Genomic DNA, 23,186 nt, shown 5'->3' with positions numbered 1-23,186 from the left:
GGTGCCTGGGTGGCTCAGTCAGTTAAGTGTCCGACTTTTGATTTTGGCTCAGGTCTTAATCCCAGGGTACTGGGATCAAGCCCTTCCTTGGGCTCTCTGCTGAGCATGAAGCCTACTTGAGATTCTCTCTCTCTCCCTCTTCCCCTCTCCCCTGTTCTCTCTCTCTCTCTCTCTCTCTAAAATAAAAAATATATTTAAAAAATAAAATGAGGATGTTGAAGCAAACAGCTTTTAATTAGGATTCTAGCAACATGGTAGTCTCAATTGCAAACACACAGAAGTGCTACATAACATTTAAAAATGTATATCATGGCTCAAGGTAAAGGTGTGGAAATTTCCAGGTGCCAGAAAATAGGAAGCAACCTGCAGATGTAGCAGTGAGTGCATGGGCCCAAACAACTCAGGCAGGCAGGATGCTGGGAGCCAGGGCCTTGCATTAGCAGAACTCCATCCCCCCAAGTCCTCCAGGCCCTCATTCTCTCTTAAACCCACATTAATCAAGCTTTCATTCCCAGTATATCCTTTCAGTATTGCCTCTTGTATGTCAAATGGGCTTCTAAAATGAACATATCCAAAACTGACTCCCAATTTGCGCCCCCCCCCCACCAAAAGTCTATTCTCCTCAGTCTTCCCCATGGTTAATTTATTAGTTGCCCATTAACAAATGACATCCATTCTTCCAGTTGATCATACCAACAACCTCGGACTCATTCTTGACTCTTCTTTGTTTCTTGTATTTCACCCCAATGTGCCATCAAATCCTGTTAGCATCACCAGCCTTTCTCACAATACCTTTTACTACCATACTGGTCTACAGTACAAATATCTCTTGCCTACTTTATTGCAGTCACCTCCTAAGTGGTCTCCCTGCTCCTGCTCTTGCCCCTATCTCAGTCTTTTCTCACAGCTGCTAGAGTATATCTAGAAGAAGGAGAAGGAGGAGAAGGAGAAGGAGGAAGAGGGAGGAGCAGGAAGAGGAGAAGGAGGAAGTCAAGAAGAAGGAGAAATGTCATATCCCTGTCTGCTCACAAAACTCCAGTTTAATCCCCATCTCACTCGGAAAAAGTGCCAAAGTGCTTGCTGTGACCATGAGACACCGCCTGATCTGGCCCCAACCACCTTGCTGACCTCATGTCCTACCACACTCTTCCTCCACTCTGTTCCCTCTGCTCCTGCCTCTTGCTGTTCCTCAAACACACACCAGGTTCCTGTTTCTGGGCAAGAATTATTGATCATAACTGGTAATGGCTTCATGCCACTCTTCTTGGGATATTTCCATGTGACAAGGCTTTGGCTAAAGGCTAAAACTTCCAATAATAGACTAGAAGCCATTTCAGAAGACTTTGGAGGGAGATTCTGAGGAGGAAGTAGCCCCTCAATGTTTCTTGAATCACATAGTTTCATTATGATATAATATGAATCAAACACAGTTTCATAATTCTAGAGGTGTCATTGGACTTCAGAACTAATAATCTTTCCCAGTTCTCCTTTTCTCAGTCAAAGATAATAACTTCTGCTTTTCCTTCAATCAACTCAATCAACACTCAATCACTCAATCAACATAGTCTTTGGGTGGGGTTTTTAAAATTGCAGAAGGTTTGAGAGACAAATATTTACCTCTCCAGGTAACAGGTACTAGAATGGTCAGTACCTAGAAGCCTCTCTCCTTTGTAAGCATTATCACCTAATCAGGTTTTCTCTGTATTGCCCCTTAGATTGTGAAATGTGGCTCAGGATCATTACAACTTTCCTTTCCTTCACAGCAGGCGCTTGCTTGGGGCTGAAAGTGACAGTGCCATCACGCACCGTTCATGGCATCAGGGGTCAGGCCCTCTACCTCCCTGTGCACTATGGATTCCACACTCCGGCATCAGACATCCAGATCATATGGCTGTTTGAGAGACCCCACACAATGCCCAAATATTTACTGGGCTCTGTGAATGAGTCTGTGGTTCCCGACTTGGAATACCAACACAAGTTCACCATGATGCCACCCAATGCATCTCTGCTCATCAACCCACTGCAGTTCACTGATGAAGGCAATTACATCGTGAAGGTCAACATTCAGGGAAATGGAACTCTCTCAGCCAGTCAGAAGATACAAGTCACCGTTGATGGTGAGTCCACTATCAGTGATGTGGGCAGCTGGGTAGCATGGCAGTTAGTAACAGCTCAGGAGATTAGACCATGTGGGCTTTAGGTCCTGGCTCTGTAACTTTGGGCAATTAATTAACCCCCAAGGCCTCAGTGTTTCAGGTACAAATTACATTATCTATCTCATGAGGCACATGTAAAGTATACGCATGTGAAATATATACACAGTGCCCAACTAAAGGTAATCAAGGAATGAGTAGAACTTATTATTTGTTTGCCTGGAAACTATCAAGGATAAAGTCACTGATATAATAATATGGAGGAAATTTTATTTTCTCAGTATCAGAACACGCTCTAGGAAGAGCCCTCTTTGTCACATGAACATTCTATTTTGGCACACAGTTTGCGGGAGGATGAGACTTGCTCAAGGACCATACTTAAGGAACAATAGAAATTGCTGGAAATAATCCTCTGAGGGAATGTAGAATCAGCTAAATTTCACACATTTATTTTCCTTAATGAGGTATATAAGTAGCGTACCTCAAATATACGGTGTCCAAATCACGGCTTCTGATGTCTCCCCTTAAACCTGATTATTTAACAGGTTAGTATTTAAAATGCCCTCCATTTTAGTAAGTACTAACTCCATTCTGTCAGTTGCTCAGGACAAAACTTTGCATCACCATTGACCCCCTCTTTCTCTCGTATCCCACATCTAGGCAAGAAGTTAATAACTCTGTAGGCTTTACCTTCAAAATGTAGAGTTCAGTTACTTCTTATCACCCCCTCTCCCACCCCTTTCAACCGCACCACCAGCTCTGACCTGGACTATCCCTAATAGCCTGCTACCTGATCTCTCTGCCTACACTCCAGCCTCCTGACACTTAAAATCCTCCCATGGTTTTCTGTCTCAATTAGAATAAGAGCCAAAGTACTAACAACGTCCTACAGGGCCCACATGACTACCCACCCCCCGCCCCCGCAGCATACCCAACATCTCTGATTCCATTTCCTACCTCCCTTCCCCCTCACTCACTCTGTTCTTACCACACTGGCCTCAGAGCTCTTCCTATCACAGGACAAACATTTTGTAGATGTCAGGGCCTTATAAGTCAGGGCCTTTGTACTTGCTATTCGATCTACTTAGATTGCTTTTCTCTTAGATAATAGCATGGTTCCCTCCTCTATTTCCTTTAGGTCCCAGCCAAAATGTCACTTTATCTGTGAAGGTTTTCCTGACCACCTTATAGAAAGTATAACCTCATTCCTCCAAATAGGAGAGAGAGAGAAAGAGAGAGCGAGCGAGAGAGAGAGAGAGAGAGAGAGACTATCTATCTTGAGTTCTGCTTTATTCTTTTCATAGCACTTATTTCCACCTAGATTTTATTTGATTATTATTTCTCTTCTTTCCCTAGAACATGAGGTCCATGGGAACAGGGACCTTTTATTGTTTACAGCTTTGTCCTCAGTACCAAAAAACTGATACTGGCCATTAGTAGGCACTCAGTAAGTGTGCATGGGGTAAATGAGTGGAGACCAGAGAGACTGCAAGGAAGCAAAGGCACAGGATGTGAAAGCAGATGCCTACAGAGCAACTATGAAAAGAGAAAAGGGAGACAATGTTCATGAAATTCTCCTGAGTAGTATCCTATCTCTCCCTAAAACTTAATGGAATATCCATTACTTTTTAATATATAGTAAATTGGATCTGTTTAGGGAAATGCAACTAAAAAAATCATATCAGGGGTTTAGGGTCTATCTATGTAAAAAAAATCTTCCCAGGAAACTTCCACATCTGAGTCACACTCTTTAAGGCAGGTGTTATGATCACAGTCTATTCTGATTGGTTTTCCCCACATAAGACCTTGACATTACTTATTTGACTTATGCCATACCACATCTATTTCCACACAGAGAGATAAGCTTTTCCTAAGTAAAACATAAGCTTTTCCTAAGTAATAGATATACACAACTCATTTTTCTTTTTTAATCATAATAATGTAAAGAAAAGCTTTTCCATCCACATCCTTTGTTCTTACCAGGAACTATAAAAGATTAAACTGGGGGCACCTGGGTGGCTCACTTGGTTGAGCATCTGACTCTTGATTTCAGTGCAAGTCATGATCCCAGGGTCATAGGATTGAGCCCCAAATTGGGCTGTGCACTGGGTGTGGAACCTGCTTAGGATTCTCTGCCTCTTTCCCTCTGCCCCTCTCCCTTGCTCACTTGCTCTCTAAAATAAAAGCAAAAATAATAAAAAGTTTAAATTGAATGGACAAATTCAGTTGTCCTCATATTAAGAAAGGCTAGAGGCTTCAGAGCTACTCGGGTCCCCTGCAAACTGTTTCAACCACCTTTCTCCTTATTTTTCATTTTCTCCTATATTCTCTAGGCTGAAGGATTGGGTCTGTCTGTTTTCTACTGCACATTTCTCTGTATAGAAAAATGTGAGCATGAGTCAAGAGAAATTTACCTGCAGAGATGCATCAACCCCAATTTAAAGCTTGATAGCAAATTGAAATCTAAACATTAGAGTCAATCATTTCTCACTTATATACCATCTCATTCTCTCTGTGTCCTGTGATGATGCATGGAAGATTATGAAATGCATATCTCTCCAAAATGCAAAAGAGAAACACAATCAGATATGCAGCTCTCTTCATTTTGTCACTGACTGCTGTGTAACTGGGCAAGTCACTGTCCTTTATCAAACAGAACCAACAACCTCAAAGATTAGTGAAATTTACTGAAAGTATTTGTGGATACTTATATAATTCCAACCTTTACCCAACAATTTTAGAGTGAAAACCAAGGGAGGAAATATTTGCTCATTCTTGGAAATGTGTTCATTTGACAAATAGTACTATGTACCAGATTCATGACATGAAACTATTTTCCTATGACTTGAAGTTCCAACAGGAATCACTATTGAATTTGTCTTTTATGTCTCTAATGGGATGTAATTGCAATAACACATTTTATCCTATTTTCAAACTGAGTCAGTGTTGAAATGTAGGCTTTGGTTTTGGTAAAGTGGCTAACATAATGTTGCAATTCCACAGCAGTTAAAACATAATTAGTTCACTCACAAAGAAAGAAAAGTAAGTGGTGAACATGTGATTCTCTAAAACTTTCCCTCAATATTCCACAAGTATAATGTATCTGAGCTTTATATTTTCAGATAGTGGATAAAGATTTAGGTTCATCTATCCCAACCAGCTGCTCTTGAGATATTAGAACAAACCAAAAAGAGGGAAATGTCTTGTTAAAATTTGCCTGTGAGAGTATATATACCTTTATGGTGTTGGAGACAGTACAATGCACAGGAAATAAGGAAGCTGGTGTTCTCTACACTAACTGCATTATCTATAAAGTAAAGGTTTTCGTTAGAAAATCCTTGAAAAGTACATTCTAGAATTTAGTTATTTCTGGTATGAATGATATTTTTGTATTTTATCACTTTGCATTTTTCCATTAGTTTTTTATTCTTCTTTATCTTCTGAACCGTCCACATCTACAAAATGTAAAATTTTAGATTCATTTCCCCAGGATTTGGTATTTAAAAGACCGCACAGATTTGTATTATAATTCTGTGGTGGCAAAAATCACTTTTGTCTCTTTTGATATTGCAGATCCTGTCACAAAGCCAGTGGTACAGATTCATCCTTCCTCTGGGGCTGTGGAATATGTGGGGAACATGACCCTGACATGCCTCGTGGAAGAGGGCACCCGGGTGGCTTACCAGTGGCTAAAAAACAAAAGACCTGTCCGTACCAGCTCTACCACCTCCTTTTCTCTCCAAAACAACACGCTTCATATTGCTCCAGTGACCAAAGAAGACATCGGGAATTACACTTGCCTGGTGAAAAATCCTGTCAGTGAGATGGAAAGTGACATCATTATGCCTACCATATATTGTAAGTTTTTAAAAAATACGTACTCATGCATTTTCTTCTGGGTAGTTTACACAAGGGTTGTCGTCACAGAGAATATCAATACCAGCTGTCATTTGTTTTTTAAGCTACTGTAATACAGTACTAGTTGTAATTACATTTTCTATACACTGCCTTGTCAGGAAATACAGCTCATAGCACAACCCTGTTTCTTGAAGTTCAGGTTGAGATACCGGCCATGGGCCTTTTAGGCTACATTTTCTGACTTAGTCCATTGTGTGACCTTACTTCCAGTAGCAAGTAGGAACCTCAATTTCAAAAACCCAGAACCATGCTGAAGGACTAATTTATCCAACCCAAGGACAAAGAACTTGCGATTATAAAGTGGGAGAGGGTGTGTTCTGTTGCTGACCACAGAAAGAATGTTCCCAGATTATGCATGGGTATTGTATCCCAGGTTATGGCTGTTCTCTCTGCCCATTTTCTCATCTCCGTTCTTAGAGGCTGGGTGCGGGAAGGATCATAGTCAGAAAAACCTGAATTATTCTGAAAGTAGGTATTAAGGTTCTCAGAGGATCAGTAATTACTTCAGATTTCAATTTCTTTGGTTCTTTTCTTCTGTCATTGTTGCTGTTATTGTTTAATCTCATATACAGAGGTAAGTTCATCAAACTCTTCAGTTTATGTCATATTATTATCCTAACCCAACCAAGATCCCTCTTTCTTTATTGTATTATTTTTCCCAGTCCCCTCTATTCCATGGCACCACCTCTAATATGTTTAATATGGCCTTCTAATTTCAGCTTCACACAGAGTTTCTCAACATCCACACTAGTGACATCTTGGGCTGGACAACTCTTTGTTGTGGGGGATGTCCTATGTATTATAGGATGTTTAACAGCATCCCTGGCCTCCCCCCCACCCCCTGCAATTATGATAACTAAAAATGTTGCTGGACATTGCTATGTGTCCCCTGTGTGGGGAGGGGTACAAAAATATCCCCTAGTTGAGAACCAATGACCTATCATATTGGGAAGCCTTCATATCAGTCACTATGTAGCTTAGAGCATTAGTCACAACAGTGTAACATAAAGAGTGAGGTATGGCAAAGGAAAACTCACCCCTGTGGCAGGAGGGTGGAGGTTTCAGCTAGGTGAACCATAGGGCAGAATTAAGCGTGGTAAGTGTATCTACTTAATCTTCAAGTATATCTGTATAATAATACTAGGAGAGGCCTAAAGCCTAGTGTTTAAGTAAACAGACCTAAGTGGTAAACTGATTCTGTCATTACCCATATGAACTTAAGAAATTCCTTGACCTTGGGGTGCCTGGGTGGGTCAGTCGGTTGGGCATCTGACTTTGGCTCAGATCATGATCTCATGGTTCATGGGTTCAGGCCCTGCATTGGGCTCTGTGCTCACAGCTCAGAGCCTGGAGCCTGCTTTGGAATCTGTGTCTCCCTCTCTCTCGGCCCCTCACATTCTGTCTCTCTCAAAAATAAATAAATATATTTTAAAAATTAAAAAAAAAATTCCTTGACCTTTCTGAGATAGTTAAAACCGCCTCACCATATGGCTGTGGTTCAATTAGGTACTGTCTGAAAAATAGCCAAATACTGACACAAAGCAAGCATTCAGTAAACAGAGGCTGTTTATGTTGTCAGTTCTATTTTCTTCAATAGAAAATTGATAGAGCCCTCTTGAGGAAGTGTGTTACTAACTTTTTGGAGAAAAGCACCATATGTACCAAATGTAGGTTTTTCCAACTAGATAAAACTGAGCTCCAGCAATGGAGCAGGAAAAGCGACTGCAAGGAGAGGAGTGCAGTGGTATGATTCAGGTTTACAGTTATGTTTGCTTGAACCAGCAAAATTAAGCCGATAAAAACAAAATCATTGAATCTTGGAACTGGAAGCTATTCTATAGTTACAGCAGAAGTGAGAAAATGTGCACAATAAAGTGTATAAAATAGAATGTCATAGATACCATAGGGAAGTATACAAAGGACCACAGTAGCTAGGAACATGAACTCGGGAGCCAGGGCCCTAGATTCAAATCCTGGATCTACTACCTTACCCCTCTGTGCCTCAGTTTCCTCATCCAAATAATGGTAATAATAGTTGTACCTATTTCATAGAGTTACTGTGAGGATTAAATCTGTTACTACATGTAAATCGCTTAGAACAGTGACTGGCTCATAGTCAGTACTCTGTTAGCCATTACTAGCACTACAATATTATGAGACTATAGATGAATTTCATTCAGAGAAGGAAAACATTACTTCTGGCTAGAGAGAAGGTGAAATTTGAGATGGACCTTTGGGTATGGGTATGATTGGGGCAATGGCAACATCTGCAAAAACCATTCAGGCGATGGGGACTACAGGAAACCAAACACAAAGCAGAGGTCAAAGGTTAGGCAAATGGTCCAGTTTAGAGTGTAGGATACAGCAAGGGGCATGGTAGGCTAGACGGTCAGATAGATATGTTTGAGTTAAATCATTGAGAGCTTTGAACACTGGGTATTATTTGATAAACAATGAGGAAAAATTATTTTTTAAACAAACGTCCAAATATAAAAAGACTAGAGAATGGTCTATAAGCTAATACTTAGACATACATATTCTAGGCTAAATCAAAAAATGTTTGCCAAAAGAGCACGTTTTCAAGTTAGATCACGAACATCATACAATTATAGAAATGGTATATATAGGAAAGGAAAAAAAGGGGAGTTAGGACATATTGACCTACAATACAGAGAGAAAAAAGTCATCAGTTTTGAACTATAAAGAGTGACTACACATATCTAAGAGCAATTTGAAATATTTTTTTCTGAAAAGTATTATTCACATAGAAATAGAAAACAAACTTCATACATTGTATAATTCATTTTTGGTGTAGGGGAACCTAAGAGGATTAACTCCTAGTCCACCCTAGTCCAGAATGCATTGTCTCAAAGATTAACCATTCCCCAAATTATATTCAAAAGTGCTGAAGAAGAAGGAAATTATAGTTTTTTTACCAAGAAATACCAAAATGCCACACACTCCAAGCAACTTACTTAAGATTTGTTACGGTCATTAATTATATTGTGTTTGACAATGGCATTATTTTCATGGCTGAACGTTTACAGTTTTATATAATTTTATATTCAGATAACATTGTGAAAATGTTCTGTCTGTCTTAAAGTGTAGGCTGAGAAATAGATTCACAAAGAAAGTATAAACTGTGCCTATCTGCATGACGACAATTGCATTGGAGTGAAAAATTCAGATTTCGTGTGGTCTGTTTATAAGTGTAGTCATATTCTTGACTGAAGTTTTTCTGACATGAATTAACACTTCCATTCAACTACAAGTAGCACAGACCTAAGTATTGAAATTATTTAAACACAGTGAAAAAAATATGAACAGGCCAAGTATATCAAATCTAGGATTATGTAGATAAACCTTTGCATTGTTTATTGCTTGGTCTAAATGGTTTACCTTCACATACAAGGTACAAAATGCAAAACCAGATATTAAACCATCCAGATATCATCCACTGAATATCAATCCCAAGGAACTTCCCATTATTCAGTGAGATGAGAGGCAGTAGCAAGTGAGCTTATGGTGGAACATTCCTTATTAACTGATGATCTGTTGTTTCAATCACATTAAATTCTAGTTAATATCATGTCATTTGGGAGAGCAGTGCAGAGCACAGTAGTGATGAGCCTGAGCTGAAAATTCAGACTGCCTCAGTTAAAGCCTTGGTTCTGCCATTGGCAGGATGTGTAAGTGATCCCATGTCCTCATCTCCTTATCTACAGTTCTCAGTGTAAGTCTAATACCTGTCTCAAGAGGGATAGGGAGGATTAGGTGAGATTTTATGAATAAAGAAGCCACTGAGCAGCACATAGGAAGAACTCAATGATCTTAGCTTTTTTTTTCTTCCTTTTTTATTTCTTGTTTTTTTCCCTTGTGCCAAAACTATTCTGACATAATTGGAAACATGGCAGCAAGAAGTTATGGAGAGCTTGGGTAATTTAGAAGATGCCTGCAAAGAGAAAATGGAAAAAATACCTTGAGAAGAACATTTGTCTTTCCCAAACATTACCTTTGGTTAACATACGTTATTTTGTTTACATGAAAATAGTTTCTTTACATCAATTCTTTCTTATATCTATCTATCTCTTCATCTATTTGCCTATCTCTAAACTCTAGCCATAGATTTAAATGAAAAATTCCTGGGGGAAATTGCATAAACAATCACAGATACATGAAAGTATCTTTTGCATCTTTAAATACACTTTTGTTTAGCTATATCATTTACTTTAATCTGGCAAAGTAAGAATAAGATTTTTCTTTTGACATGTACAAGTTCATGCCCCAATCTCATTATTACCATAGAATATGGTTATATACCATGTGTAAAGAGTAAAAATGAGGGAAAAATCATAATCCTTTCTATAAATATTAAATATTATATGCTTTAAACTCTTGAATCTTCTTTCTTATCCTGTGTTATTTTAAAGAATTAAACTATCCCCATCTGAATAAATTCAGATTTCGCAGAACATATCTTCTATTATAGACTGAACTTCCTTCTTTACATTCTTTTAGATATAGTATATGGAAATCTCACAGAGAAATGTCAGTCATGATTAAAGACTAATGGCAGATAGTAGAAAGAAGAACATTTAGAAAATGTACATATGTATGTTCCACTCACACATTATAAAGATGAATTATGTAAATTATTTAAGAACAATTACTAGTCTTATTAAGAGGTAATTGTGAATATAGTATTATTAATTTTCTTTCTTGATTAATTTTACATTCAAATGCAAAACTCTTCACTCAGTCAACATCTCATCTTACTGACCTTCATTCATTCTTTTATTCACTCAATCACTCATCATTTGTTTGATTCAAAAATCAAACATCATGGTCTAGTTTGTGCTAAATAATTATTACTTATTACATAACATATAGAAACACAACCCAGACTCATTAATTTTTAAATTTTTCTTTCTGTTGCTATTTTAGCCCATTTTATTGTTTGTTTTTGTTTGTATTGGTTTGATTTGGGGTTACAGTAATTAAATAAAATATATAATGGAAATATTGGTCATTTATCCTTTCTGTTGATGTGGCACCCTTATTTTTGCAGTCTATATCATTTTATGAAAACTGGGAATGTGTGCCTTGGTTGATGTTCCCACTTCCCTTTCTTTACTTGGTTGCACTCTCCTCTTCCTTCACAGTATCATCTTCCCCAGAAAGGCTCATCTGCCCTTGCCTTGTCTCACCTCTTCAGAGTCGCAAAGAGGTTTGCTGTACTCCTGTAGCACCATCTTTCCTGGCACTCACTGCACTGGAGTCTTTCTGCTCATAAGCACCCCAATCCCAAGTAGGAGCTCTGCGTTATTCATCTCAATACTCCCTGACACAGATTAACCAACTCAATACGAGTTTCTTGAACTTGACTAAAATGGAACAGCTTTCCTCATATCCCTTTCAAATTACAGGGTTACTTGAGGATGCTGTAACAAGGCTAAATTCCCATAATAAGATAACAGCTTCTCAATTATAGTGCTTTGGCCTTTCATTTTGTTTTTTTGTTTTTTTGTGTGTTTGTTTCTGATCTTTAGAAAAGTTCCTCAATAAAAATGTCATATTGCAAAATTCTCCCATGGAGGTCTACATCATAACTTAGAATTTCAGTATGAATCTACTACTCTGTTTTCTTAAGGCACTGTTTCTATGACAGCTTCCTTCATGAAAGCAGGAGTTATTTTTTTATTTTAGCAGAAAAAGTATAACAGAATCTGTCAAGATTGGCCATGTATGTATGAGGTCATGATGTCATAACCTGGTATTGGATTTGGTGGAATATAACGTCAAGTCAGTAATTCAGACAAATACCTACTTGTAGTTCATGAAATGTCTATGCCCTCCAGCTCTGTTGTGAATAATAACCCAGTAACCACTGTATTTTGTGTGCAACATATGGCACGGCTGCAGGGAAGTACTCTAAGTGATAAAAATTAAAGGGAAAAAAAAAAGGTCATTCACTGTAAATACTTACCATCTGCTCCCCAAGCAGGGTGGCAAGCAGCATCATGATGGAAATTTAGGTACTGTTCCCGCCCAGTCATAAATTGTGAAAAAGAACAGATGATATGTGATTTTATAAGTCACTTAGTAAACAGCCATTTCTGAGGCAAAGGGTTTAATTCTACTGGGAGTTCTCTGCCACAGGCAAGAAACTAAACCATAATCCAAAGTCAAAATAGAATTATCCTTCTTTCATTTTCAATGTCAGAGGCCACACTGGTTGAATCACTCCAAATGTCTTCAATTGGATTGCCCATTCTGATGAATAATGTATTAGGCTACACCTCACAGTAAAAGATGGACAGACTAAAGTGCTCAAAAGGAAATAACATCATAGTGTAGTAAGAAAAAACATTCTAAGAGTGAAGAGTGCAGAGTGCAAGAGAAAGGAAGAAAGAAAGAAAGAAAGGCAATCTGTGTGTATGTGTGTGTGTGTGTGAGAGAGAGAGAGAGAGAGAGAGAGAGAGAGAGAGAGAAGTATAGAAGATTTAAAGATCGGGGTGCTTTGGGTGGCTCAGTTACTTAAGCGTCTGACTCTTTTTTTTTTTTTTTTTTAATTTTTTTTTCAACCTTTTTATTCATTTTTGGGACTGAGAGAGACAGAGCATGAACGGGGGAGGGGCAGAGAGAGAGGGAGACACAGAATCGGAAACAGGCTCCAGGCTCCGAGCCATCAGCCCAGAGCCTGACGCGGGGCTCGAACTCACGGACCGCGAGATCGTGACCTGGCTGAAGTCGGACGCCCAACCGACTGCGCCACCCAGGCGCCCCTAGCGTCTGACTCTTAATCTCAGCTCAGGTCATGATCTTATGGGTTCATGAGTTTGAACCCCCAGCTCTGCACACAGACAGCATGGAACCTGCTTGGGATTCTGTCTCTGCCCCTCCCCCCCTCAAAATAAATAAATAAACTTTAAAAAATTAAAAAAAGAAGATTTAAAAATCATACACTGAAATATGGATATTCATTCTTTGAATGGTAAAATTACAAATAAGTTTTCTTTCCATCTTCATGATTCTCTGAATTTTAGGGTTTTATGCAATGAACATATATTTCTTGTATAATCAGATAAAATATGTTACATTTTAATAAATCACATCAGAAGAAAGGAATTTAAATGGTTCAATGTATTAGATTCCAGGAACTGGAAGAAATGTTTGTATGGGGGCTGAGAGAGTTTGAGGGATTTTGAGGCTAACTCTGAAGAGTCAGATATAGCATTTAATTAAGGCAGAGGAGAAAAGTTTATGCCAATCATGAAACCCAACAAATGAGGAAGTAGCAAAATCAAAATATACATGCATACAGGAAAGATATGCTAAGATTCCTTTCTTTATAAGCATATTTTATTTGAAACTAGAGCAATATTATTAAATTAGGTAATTAACCTTATTCACCACTTGGCTCTGACAGTGGACTTCCTTTACATATTGAGTCCACTCTACAAAATGAAAGAATTACTATTTTTTTCTTTTTTTTTTAATTTTTTTATGTTTTTATTTATTTTTGCGACAGAGAGAGACAGAGCATGAGCAGGGGAGGGGCAGAGAGAGAGGGAGACACAGAATCGGAAGCAGGCTCCAGGCTCTGAGCTGTCAGCACAGAGCCCGATGCGGGGCTCGAACCCACAGACTGTGAGATCATGACCTGAGCCGAAGTCGGACGCTTAACTGACTGAGCCACCCAGGCGCCCCAAGAATTACTATTTTTGAGAATACTCCATTATGTGGCAGGATCCTAAGGCAATTCCAATTGAGGAGTTCTCAAAAAGTTTCGAGTAACATCAGCACACTGAAAAGAATATCACTCATTTTTATGTGTGTCAAATTATCAAGCAATTTGTTTTTATATTCACATTCTACAAACTCTGAAAGCCAGTGAAAACAGAGACTTAAACTGAATGGCTGTATTTTTATGACCACACTTCTCTTCTTTATCACAGCTCACAGAAAAGCTCTCTCAGACTTTAGTTTTTGTGCACAGACTTGGGTCTCTTGCTCTTCCAACCTTAGTTGTTTCCTTCCCTTGGTTTCCTACAATATGAAGCATAACCAATACCCACCAGTTGGTGGTCTTTGCTTCTTTAATGTTCTATCAATGCTGACAATGTAAGGGGATGCTGTTGCTGCACTGAGCCCGGGAGAATAGCCACAGGAATCCTGTCTATCACACCTCAGATTGCCCCCGCAATGCCTAGAACAATATTATGCACACGGTAACATATCAATGCCTAGAACAATATTAGGCACACAGTAACATCTCAATATTGATTTTGGTCGAGTGAGTGAAAACAACTTTTCATTTCCGTTATACAACCTACACTTAGCGGAATTCAGAATAAAAGGGTTCCATTTAGCACACACTTCTGAAAGAGTGGTTTTCCCCCTGAGACTGTATCATAGGCTGAAATGACAGGGTTCTAGTACAGCTAGTACAGTTACAGGAAAGGGTATTCATTTCTCTTCACTTTAATTATTCATCTCCTGTTCCTGATTACTTCAAATTTGAAGATACTAACTTCTATGTTCGCTTCCTGAAATCAGGATCATCTCATGTATATATATATATATATATATATATATATATATATATATATATAGACCTGTAAGTTTCCTTCAGATGTCTGTGTCTTTAGGAAGCAAGTATGTGTAAAGTGCATGTTCCCTAGCTAAATATAATTTATTGTTTTGCATCTTCAGTTCCTGTTTTATCTTAGGAAATGTGTTTCTCCAATGATAGATCGGTCAGAAAATGCTGACATAATAACCACTCTGGGAATCTGCAAATATGAGGTTGGCTTGTCAGTATCCAAAATAGCTTTAGCATATCATTAATCACTCAAAGGTATTTCAAAGGTAGAAAGAACTTTGCCAACCATTCATCCAGTCAGTGTTTCATAGTAAAGGTGAAAAAAGTGAGATCTAAAAGTTTAAATGACTTCTGAAGAACACGTAACTAACAATTGACAAAATCAGGATTAAATGTAGTGATAACTGATAATGACTACTGTATAATCATTATATCATATTATTCCATACAATGAGAGATGAAGAGTCAGTACATTTTTTTAAAAAAATCAGAACCTTGGGGCACCTGGCTGACTCTTCGTTTGAGCGACTGACTCTTGGTTTCGGTGCAGGTCACTATTGGTGAGATTGAGCCCAGCATCAGGCTCTGTACTGGCAGCATGGAGCCTGCTTGGGATTCTATCTCCCTCTACCCCTGCTTCTCCCCTGCTTGCACTTTCTATCTTTCTATCTAAATAAATAAATATTGAAAAAAAAGTCAGAACTCTGAGACTAGGTTATTACTGAGCAAACCACCCATAGCCTTTTCTAGTTTACCAATTCCTTGAGTGTAAGAACTGTGTCTTACACATTTTTTTTCTCTCATATATTAAATATACCATCTAACAATATCTCTCAAACAGGACTTTTTGATTTATTACTTGATTAAATGAGTACAGAATTAATATGTAATTAGATAATTACTTATTATAGAACTAATAATATAGTTATACAATAAGAAATTGTTCTGATACAGAAAATTATGCCACATACATTTTTGGGGAGGTAATGTGAATGATCAAATACATATATTATAGAATCCTAGCTCTGCTATATAATAGCTATGTGACCATGGGAAAATAAATTTTTTAAATGTTTCTTCCTTCATCTTATAATGGGAATAACATCTACCTCATGTGGTCGCTTTAAAGATTAAATGTGGTAGTCTGTGTAAGTACTTAAAGTGCCTTTATATGGAAAGTAGCCAATAAATATTGGTTATGACCAGCTGAAAAATGAACATAATCATACCTAAACCTTGAAGTTTTTAGAATAGAAGCCAGGATTTAGACTGAACAAGAAAAACTTATCTAGCTGGGAAAATTTTTAAATCTGTCTTTATTTTTGGAAGAAAGCAATGGGAAATGTGTCTTTATCTGCAGCCATTCTGGTGCCATAGAAATAGCAAAATGCTACAAGAATATTGCAGTAAGGACAAACACCATGGGATATCCATGACTAAATAGTTTACTGATGCTCAATGAATATTTGTTAATAATAATAAAGAGATTATTTTTCCAAATAGAATTCTAAGCTTAGTTTGCAGGGAGGAGTATTTAAAATTCTTTAACTGCTAATGGGACACTTCTGTATCTATTTGCACAAATTTGTGCTCCATGTGAAACTATGTATTTTATAAATATTTGAATGGCTTATCCTAGAACTGAGAATAAAAACAGATAATACTCAAAATATGGCTGTCAATGAGAAAATAATGGACATAATCTATTTTTTAAAGTGCTTTCAAGTGCAACTCTGTTTTAAGAAAGATGGAACTTGTCTAACATGATTGCAGACGTATCAATACTCAAAACTTAGCATGACAGTTATGATGGCAATGTCTCTGAAATTACACACTAAGTTTCAAGCCTTTCACTATATCAGATAAGTTCAATCACACCTCAAATAATTTCCATTGTTGTGGATACCAGAATAACACATTTTTAGGTCCTCATGATTTATTGGGAATCTAAATGAGGATCTATCTGCCAAGTTGAACATGAAGACTTTCATAGAAAGTAAAATGCTGCTAACCTCTCCAAAATTCTATAACTATATTGTGATTATTTATGCCACCCCTTTATTTCCTTTTTCAATTAATGCAGATGGACCTTATGGACTTCAAGTTAATTCTGACAAAGGGCTAAAAGTAGGGGAAGTGTTTACTGTTGACACTGGAGAAGCCATCTTGTTTTACTGTTCTGCTGATTCTTACCCCCCCAACACCTACTCCTGGATCCGGAGGACTGACAATACAACATATGTCATCAAGCATGGACCTCGCTTGGAAGTTACATCTGAGAAAGTAGCCCAGAAGCCAACTGATTATGTGTGCTGTGCTTACAACAATGTAACTGGACGGCGAGATGAAGCTCATTTCACAGTCATCATCACTTCTGTAGGTAAGTGTGACATAAAAGGCAAGGATCCAAAGGAAACACAAATGCATGCTGGCCTTCTAATAGTCCAATTTTATACCTGTGTGGAACAGAAAGCCATTGTGGATTGTTGATAAACTCTAAGAAACTCTCTTTCCTGAGTAAACTAATCCATGGCTTCTATGAGTCAAAGAAAGAAAACCCAAAACATAATGGAGGGGGGATTCAATTGTTAACTCTCAAGGACAATGAAGAAAAAGGGAATTCAATAAATGACTCTATGCATTTATGCTCTTGATTTTACAAACAGGAACATAAGAGAAGCAGTTTACTCATTTAAACTGGGTTTATATCTGCTATTGCATTAGCTCAGGTGAATAAATCTCAGTGAGTTGGAAATCTGGTTTTCCTACTATCTAATTTGACTCCTCTTCTCATTGTCTTTCATGGGCCTCCCTTCCTCTTTTATCACTTAAACACCTGCAATCTGTGGAAGTTCTCAACAAGGGTCTCAACACCTTGGAAACTACAAATTTTGTAGGTCTGTGAAATTTGACATTCTTTAGAAATTAATTCTAAATTCTTCAGAAAAATTTGATTTTTCAGAAAGCCTATTGATCCACAAAAAGTTAAATATCACTGCCCAAAAATGTATGCTTGTCAAATTCCCATCCTTTTAAGCCTTCTCTTCTCTGTAATATGATTTTATTTTCCTATATGATTTCCTTCACTCCCATGGTTTCATATAACACTAGTACATCCCAAATCTATATCTTTAAAGCTCTAAAACTGTATACTCAGTTACCTTCTGATTATCTCCCATTTGAAATACCAGAGGCAGTGTATAAGTCCAACATACCAAAACTGAACCATCTTCTTTCCCCCAAATAACTATTATTTCTGTATTCCCTGTTTAAGTGAATGGCCCTGCTGTCTACCAACCTAAACCAGAAAGCTAAATGCAACTCCAGACCCCTTTCTCTTGCTTATTGCTGTGCCCAGCATCCCATCACCACGTTTGTCCATTCTCCTTCCTTCCTACCTCTTAAACCCATTTTATTCTCTCCTTATTCCTTCTCCTTCTTTCCTGAATTTCTTCTCCTCTCCCTCTTCTTTTCCCTCTCCCTTTCCTCCTCCTCATCCCCCTCTTCCATCTTGTCCTCATCCCCCACCTTTTTCTCCTTTTGCTTCTTCCTCTACTACTTCTACTGCTACTATCAAGTCCTTCCTGGACTCAGCTTTGCACATAAAGACAAGTCAGTATCCACCTGGGGAACACCTGACAGCAGGCTTGGGCAGGGATGGGTGGCTAGGGTGCCTATTAGTGGTGTAGGAACAAGTGAGCAAAAGGTAACACCAAACAATACTTTCTCAATTGATATCTTCTCTTTCTCTGTCTTTACAGCCCTTGTGTCTAGATTAGGGCCCATGATATAGAAAGAGTTAATACATTTTGTTGAATAAATGAAGCAAGAATATAATCCTTATAATTCTTAGGCTAAATGTTTTAATATGTAGCTATTGGGCCATGCGCATCAAAATCACCTGGGGAGGTCTAATGATGTATTTTCATTAAGACACCTCAGACCTATTGGGTCAGGACCTTGAAGGTAGGATCTAGGAATCTGAATATTAAACAAGCACAAGTGTGGTAATTATGTGTTTAAGGTGTTTCTTTTTCCCCTATAGTCTTTTGAGCTTATTAAAAAGCCACCAAGAATTCTAAGACTATAACAAACTACAAATTGATAAAGAAATACATAGTGGATAGAATCCCTCCATGATTCCTTAAAGTTGAATGTATTCATATTTGTGAAATCACCTGAATATATTGGAATTTGTATAACTGTCATGGTGAAGTTTTATTTTTTTATGTGAAGAAAATACCACACTGTCTAGAAAAGTGTTATCCAATAGAAATTTTTGCAGTGAAGGAAATATTTGATCTGCACTAGCCAGTATGGTAACCACTACCTTCATTGGGTTTTTGAGCATTTAATTTTTTTTAATGTTTACTTTTATTTTTGAGAGAAGGAAAGACAGGGCATGAATGGCACAGTGGCAGGGAGAGAGGGAGACACAGAATCAGAAGCAGGCTTCAGTGGCTTTTGAGCATTTAAATTTAGCTTTGCAACTGAGGGACTGAATTTATGTTATTTATTAAATATTTAAATTTTATTTTAAATTATAAATAAATTAAATAGCCACGTGTATCTGGTGGCTACCATACTGGACAATGCAGCTCTAGAATTTTTACCTGAGTTATGTGTCATTTGGGAAGTAGATAATAATTTATTTCCTTTATAGCTCCCCAAAGCGTATCTGTGTTTAGGGTGCTCTAAATCTGACGCTCATTTATTCATTATTTAGCACCTAATATTGGCCAAATACTGGGGTAGGCATTGAGAATGCCAACTGAAAAAAAATTCCTGCTAACAAAATGACCACAGCTTAATATACACAGCAGGCATATGAACAGCTAAGGTGCATCATTTGCTTTCTATTTTATTGAAATTTTATTAGGATTAACCAGCTCTTAGCCTCAGTGGCTGACCAAAACATAATTTTAAAGCAAGCCATAATTAAGCATATAAAGTAGTTGACTAGCAATCTGGGTGTCATCTTAGACTTGTTCCTTATGCTCATTGCAAATGAAAACATAGCTCCAATATGTAGTTGTATACCACATTGACAACTTTCACACTGCCTGAACTTTCTCCATTAATATTTGGCTAAGGTATTTTCATAATATCAGAAGCCCCCAATATTTGATTAAGATCTTATTACTGACGCCCAAAGACAGCTACAGTCTTTATATCAAATAATTGCCTTTTGCAAAATATAAAAAACCTGTTTGACCTGTACAAAGACCAGGTATTTGTTATTATAGTAAATAAGAAGAGCAGGTGCTTATTTTTCAGAGGGATTCAGAGTTGTCAACATTAGTGACCTTTTTGTGGTTTTTAGAGCTATTTTTCAACTCCTATATGTCCACAGAACTTTAACTCAAACAGCAACAAATGCCAAAGAAAATGAGTAGTATTGATGTGTTTTAAGTATTTGATTTTTTTTAAGTTTTCCAAATTAATGAATCTCCGCAATGGAGATTAAATATACACTAACCTACAGTGAAAAAATGAACATCACTTGTAACTACCATTTGAGCACTTACTGATCATACACTCTGAGAAGCAATCTATGTTAAGATCTGTAGAGAATTTTGAGGGATAAGATACCTGCCTCTGAGATATTTTCAGAGCCAAGTTGTGTTTGGTGTAACCAGAGTCTAGTACTAAGAAATAGATGAACGTTTTTGTTTTTAGTGAGGCACATAACATGGTGGCCAACCAGAAAGTTTCAGCAAAAAGCTGTGGAGGGCAATGGACAAAGGAGTCAAAGATGACTCCAAGATCACAAATAAGGAAAGAAAATAACAAGGTCAGGAAAGAATCAAAAGTTTTATTGGAGATTTTCAGTTGGGGAGAGGAAGGCCAGAGAAAGTGATGTTTGACTCCAGATGGTGCCTTCTACCTCGGGGCTATGATTCACATCTAATTTGAGGCATTAATTGACCTTTCTGTCTCAGTGGAGATATACTACAGAAAACAGGGACAATGGGCAAGGTCACACAGCTAGTAAGTCATAAAATAATATCTGAATTCAAAGCCCTTGTTTTAATCATTATATAAACTGCCTCCCTTGACATTCTTGACTGAGAATATCAGTAAGACTATGGTCTTTCTAGAACGTATACCACATATCCAGGATAGTGTATATTTTCTCATCACCTTAACTAACTTTGTGCTATATACAAAGAGATACTCTGGTTTGTCCATGACATGTATATGCTTTCATATTAATGAGAAATTATGAAATACCTGTAACTAAAAATAATATCTAGAATATAAGTTTCAAGGAAACAATAGCAATTAAAATAATACATTAGCATTTGTATTTGAAAAATAAATGATTTTATTTCTTTGATTAAGGACTTCCTTGAATGCAGATGTCCATGATTTACAATTTTAATGGGGTCTAAACCACTATTGTGACATGCAATATATATAAAATGAAAGTTTATAACGAGAATTCAAGTGTTCACACTTCATGAAGATATTCAAATATATAAATTATTAGAATTCCCAAGAACCACATGGCTATAATTCAGAATTTAGATATAATAGAAATGTCTTGAATTTGTATGTGATCCTGAGAAATCTATCACTTTGAGAAAGAGAGAAAGAGAGAACGCATGTGCGCACACGTGGGGGAGGGGCAGAGAGGGAGAAGGAGAGAGAGAGAATCCCAAGCAGGCTCTGCACCACCAGCATGGAGCTCAATGTGGGGCTTGAACTCACAAACCATGAGATCATGACCTGAACCAAAGTCTGACGCTTAACTGAGTCACCCATGTGTCCCTATCATTTTTTTTTATATTTATTTCTATTGTACATCATTTCATACAGAAGAGAATAGGAAAATGATCCAAAGTAGGAAAATGAATTGACTAATTTCTTCTACCTAGAAACTTCTCTCATGTTAAGATCTTAAGGAGATATATTTCACTTTGGGCCACTGGAGAAAACAGCTAAGATAGAACTATAGCCCTGACATCCAGACCCTAAGAACTCAGACATTCCCATGAGCTTTTAGCACAGAATAACTGTGTCAGTCAGGTGGAGCCATGGGAGAGTATAGAAACAGCACCCTCCCCAATATGGGGCTTTCATCTCTATAGGGACAGGAATCAGCTGTCATAATCAGCAAGCAGACTGTCTGGGAGAGATCTCAGAACTCCATTCTGATCTCGGAATGGACGAGCAGACTGGTGGCATATGGCTGCCCTGTTCTGGGTGCAGTCTCTCAAACAGCAGGGCTGTGATGCCATGGAAACCACACCTCTTGCCCATATTTGCACTTAATTATGTTATTTCATTTTATTTGTTTGCCTAAGGAGGGGGCAAATAGCATTTGCAGTAGGGCTTTGGTAAATGAGTCAATCATATTTAAATAATGAAGAGAATGGCATGCTATGAGCTAAACGGTAGGAAACTCTCTAAAAGAAAGAATGGGGCTCCTGCAAGTGTCTAGAACTACATTCAGAATTCCTATACATTCTCTGTAGCAATAGGATCAGAATTTATCTGCTGCCTTACTTTCAAGTGGGGGTTTCAGAAGTCCATCTCTCCAAGACACACTTGCCTAGAACTGAGACTACAGCAACTATGCCCCTTGATTTGATCCTTGACATATTTGGCATTTTTTATTTTATGAAAGGAAGTAAATTTCAAGTTCTGGGATGGAGAGTCAGTGTCAAGAGATAGTCAGGATGCTCTAAAGGAGAAGGAGGCCTAACAGGGAATATCATTTGTTCTGAGAAAAGGGACTATGCTTATTCCTCTTTTTCCAGGGAAAGGATTTGCCATAGCCAAGGTTTTGGGGTGACAGACATTGGCCACTATAGGGTGGTTCTCTGATGTAGGGCTAACAGAGCTAAAGGGAAAAGAGGCAAGAGGACAATAAGGAAGGAATCTAAAGAGATAAAGAAGTAATGGTAAAGGGACTAAGTGGGATCCTCTGAAGGACAGAATGTGCAAATTCGATCATTTTAGGAAACCCAAATCAAAAAGGACAAAAAGTTAAAAATTAAGGAGACGCAAGGAGATGTCTTATCCAAATGTAAGACATCTAATCATTGTATGTTAAACTAACTGCCAGGCTTCAGAATCATGGAAGTGCCTGGCAAAGAGCTTATGTATTCAAGAGTGTAACTTCACCATTAGAATGAGAAGTACTTGGAAATAATAATTATTAGCATATTTTCAAGATTAAGGGGGTAAAAACAGCAAAGACTATACTAAAATATTTTCCTGCGGTTTTTCTCATGGTATAAAGCACATAACAGAAGCTTGAGAAGAATAAATCAGCATTCAATACTTTTTTGAGGGGTTAGTGGAATTTTGGTGAAGACAATCTATCAAGAAGTGAAACAGCTGAAACACATCAAGTCTGGTGTTAGGAAAGGTGGAAGGTAAAAGTGATTATATAGGAGCCTACCTGCATTACAAAACCACTCTTTGACTATGGATTAACAGGAAAAAAATGAACTTGCAGTCAGAAAAAAACCTATGTTCCAGTCTTAGTTATGACTTAC

At 37.7% G+C, this 23,186-nt stretch overlaps 1 protein-coding gene across 4 annotated transcripts in view; it reads left to right on the top strand.

The window, feature by feature from the left end:
* Window positions 1–23,186, top strand: part of HEPACAM2 (HEPACAM family member 2) — a 38,708-nt gene that overhangs the window by 5,499 nt on the left and 10,023 nt on the right. For 2 of the 4 annotated variants that reach the window (XM_047097497.1, XM_047097496.1), the window contains 3 exons: window positions 1,764–2,117; window positions 5,727–6,011; window positions 16,760–17,056. In XM_047097497.1, coding sequence (XP_046953453.1) covers window positions 1,764–2,117; window positions 5,727–6,011; window positions 16,760–17,056 — 936 coding nt within the window. Of the gene's footprint in view, window positions 1–1,723; window positions 2,118–5,726; window positions 6,012–16,759; window positions 17,057–23,186 lie in introns of those variants that run through there. The other 2 variants (XM_047097498.1, XM_047097499.1) reach the window with 2 other exon arrangements.

This window comes from Lynx rufus, unplaced genomic scaffold (assembly GCF_022079265.1).
Source record: "Lynx rufus isolate CCGP_SWC_20201006 ecotype Redwood Valley unplaced genomic scaffold, mLynRuf1.p SCAF_4, whole genome shotgun sequence".
Classification (NCBI taxonomy): Eukaryota; Metazoa; Chordata; class Mammalia; order Carnivora; family Felidae; genus Lynx; species Lynx rufus.
Note: the sequence above shows the minus strand (reverse complement) of the source record. Positions and strands in the feature narration are given on the sequence as shown.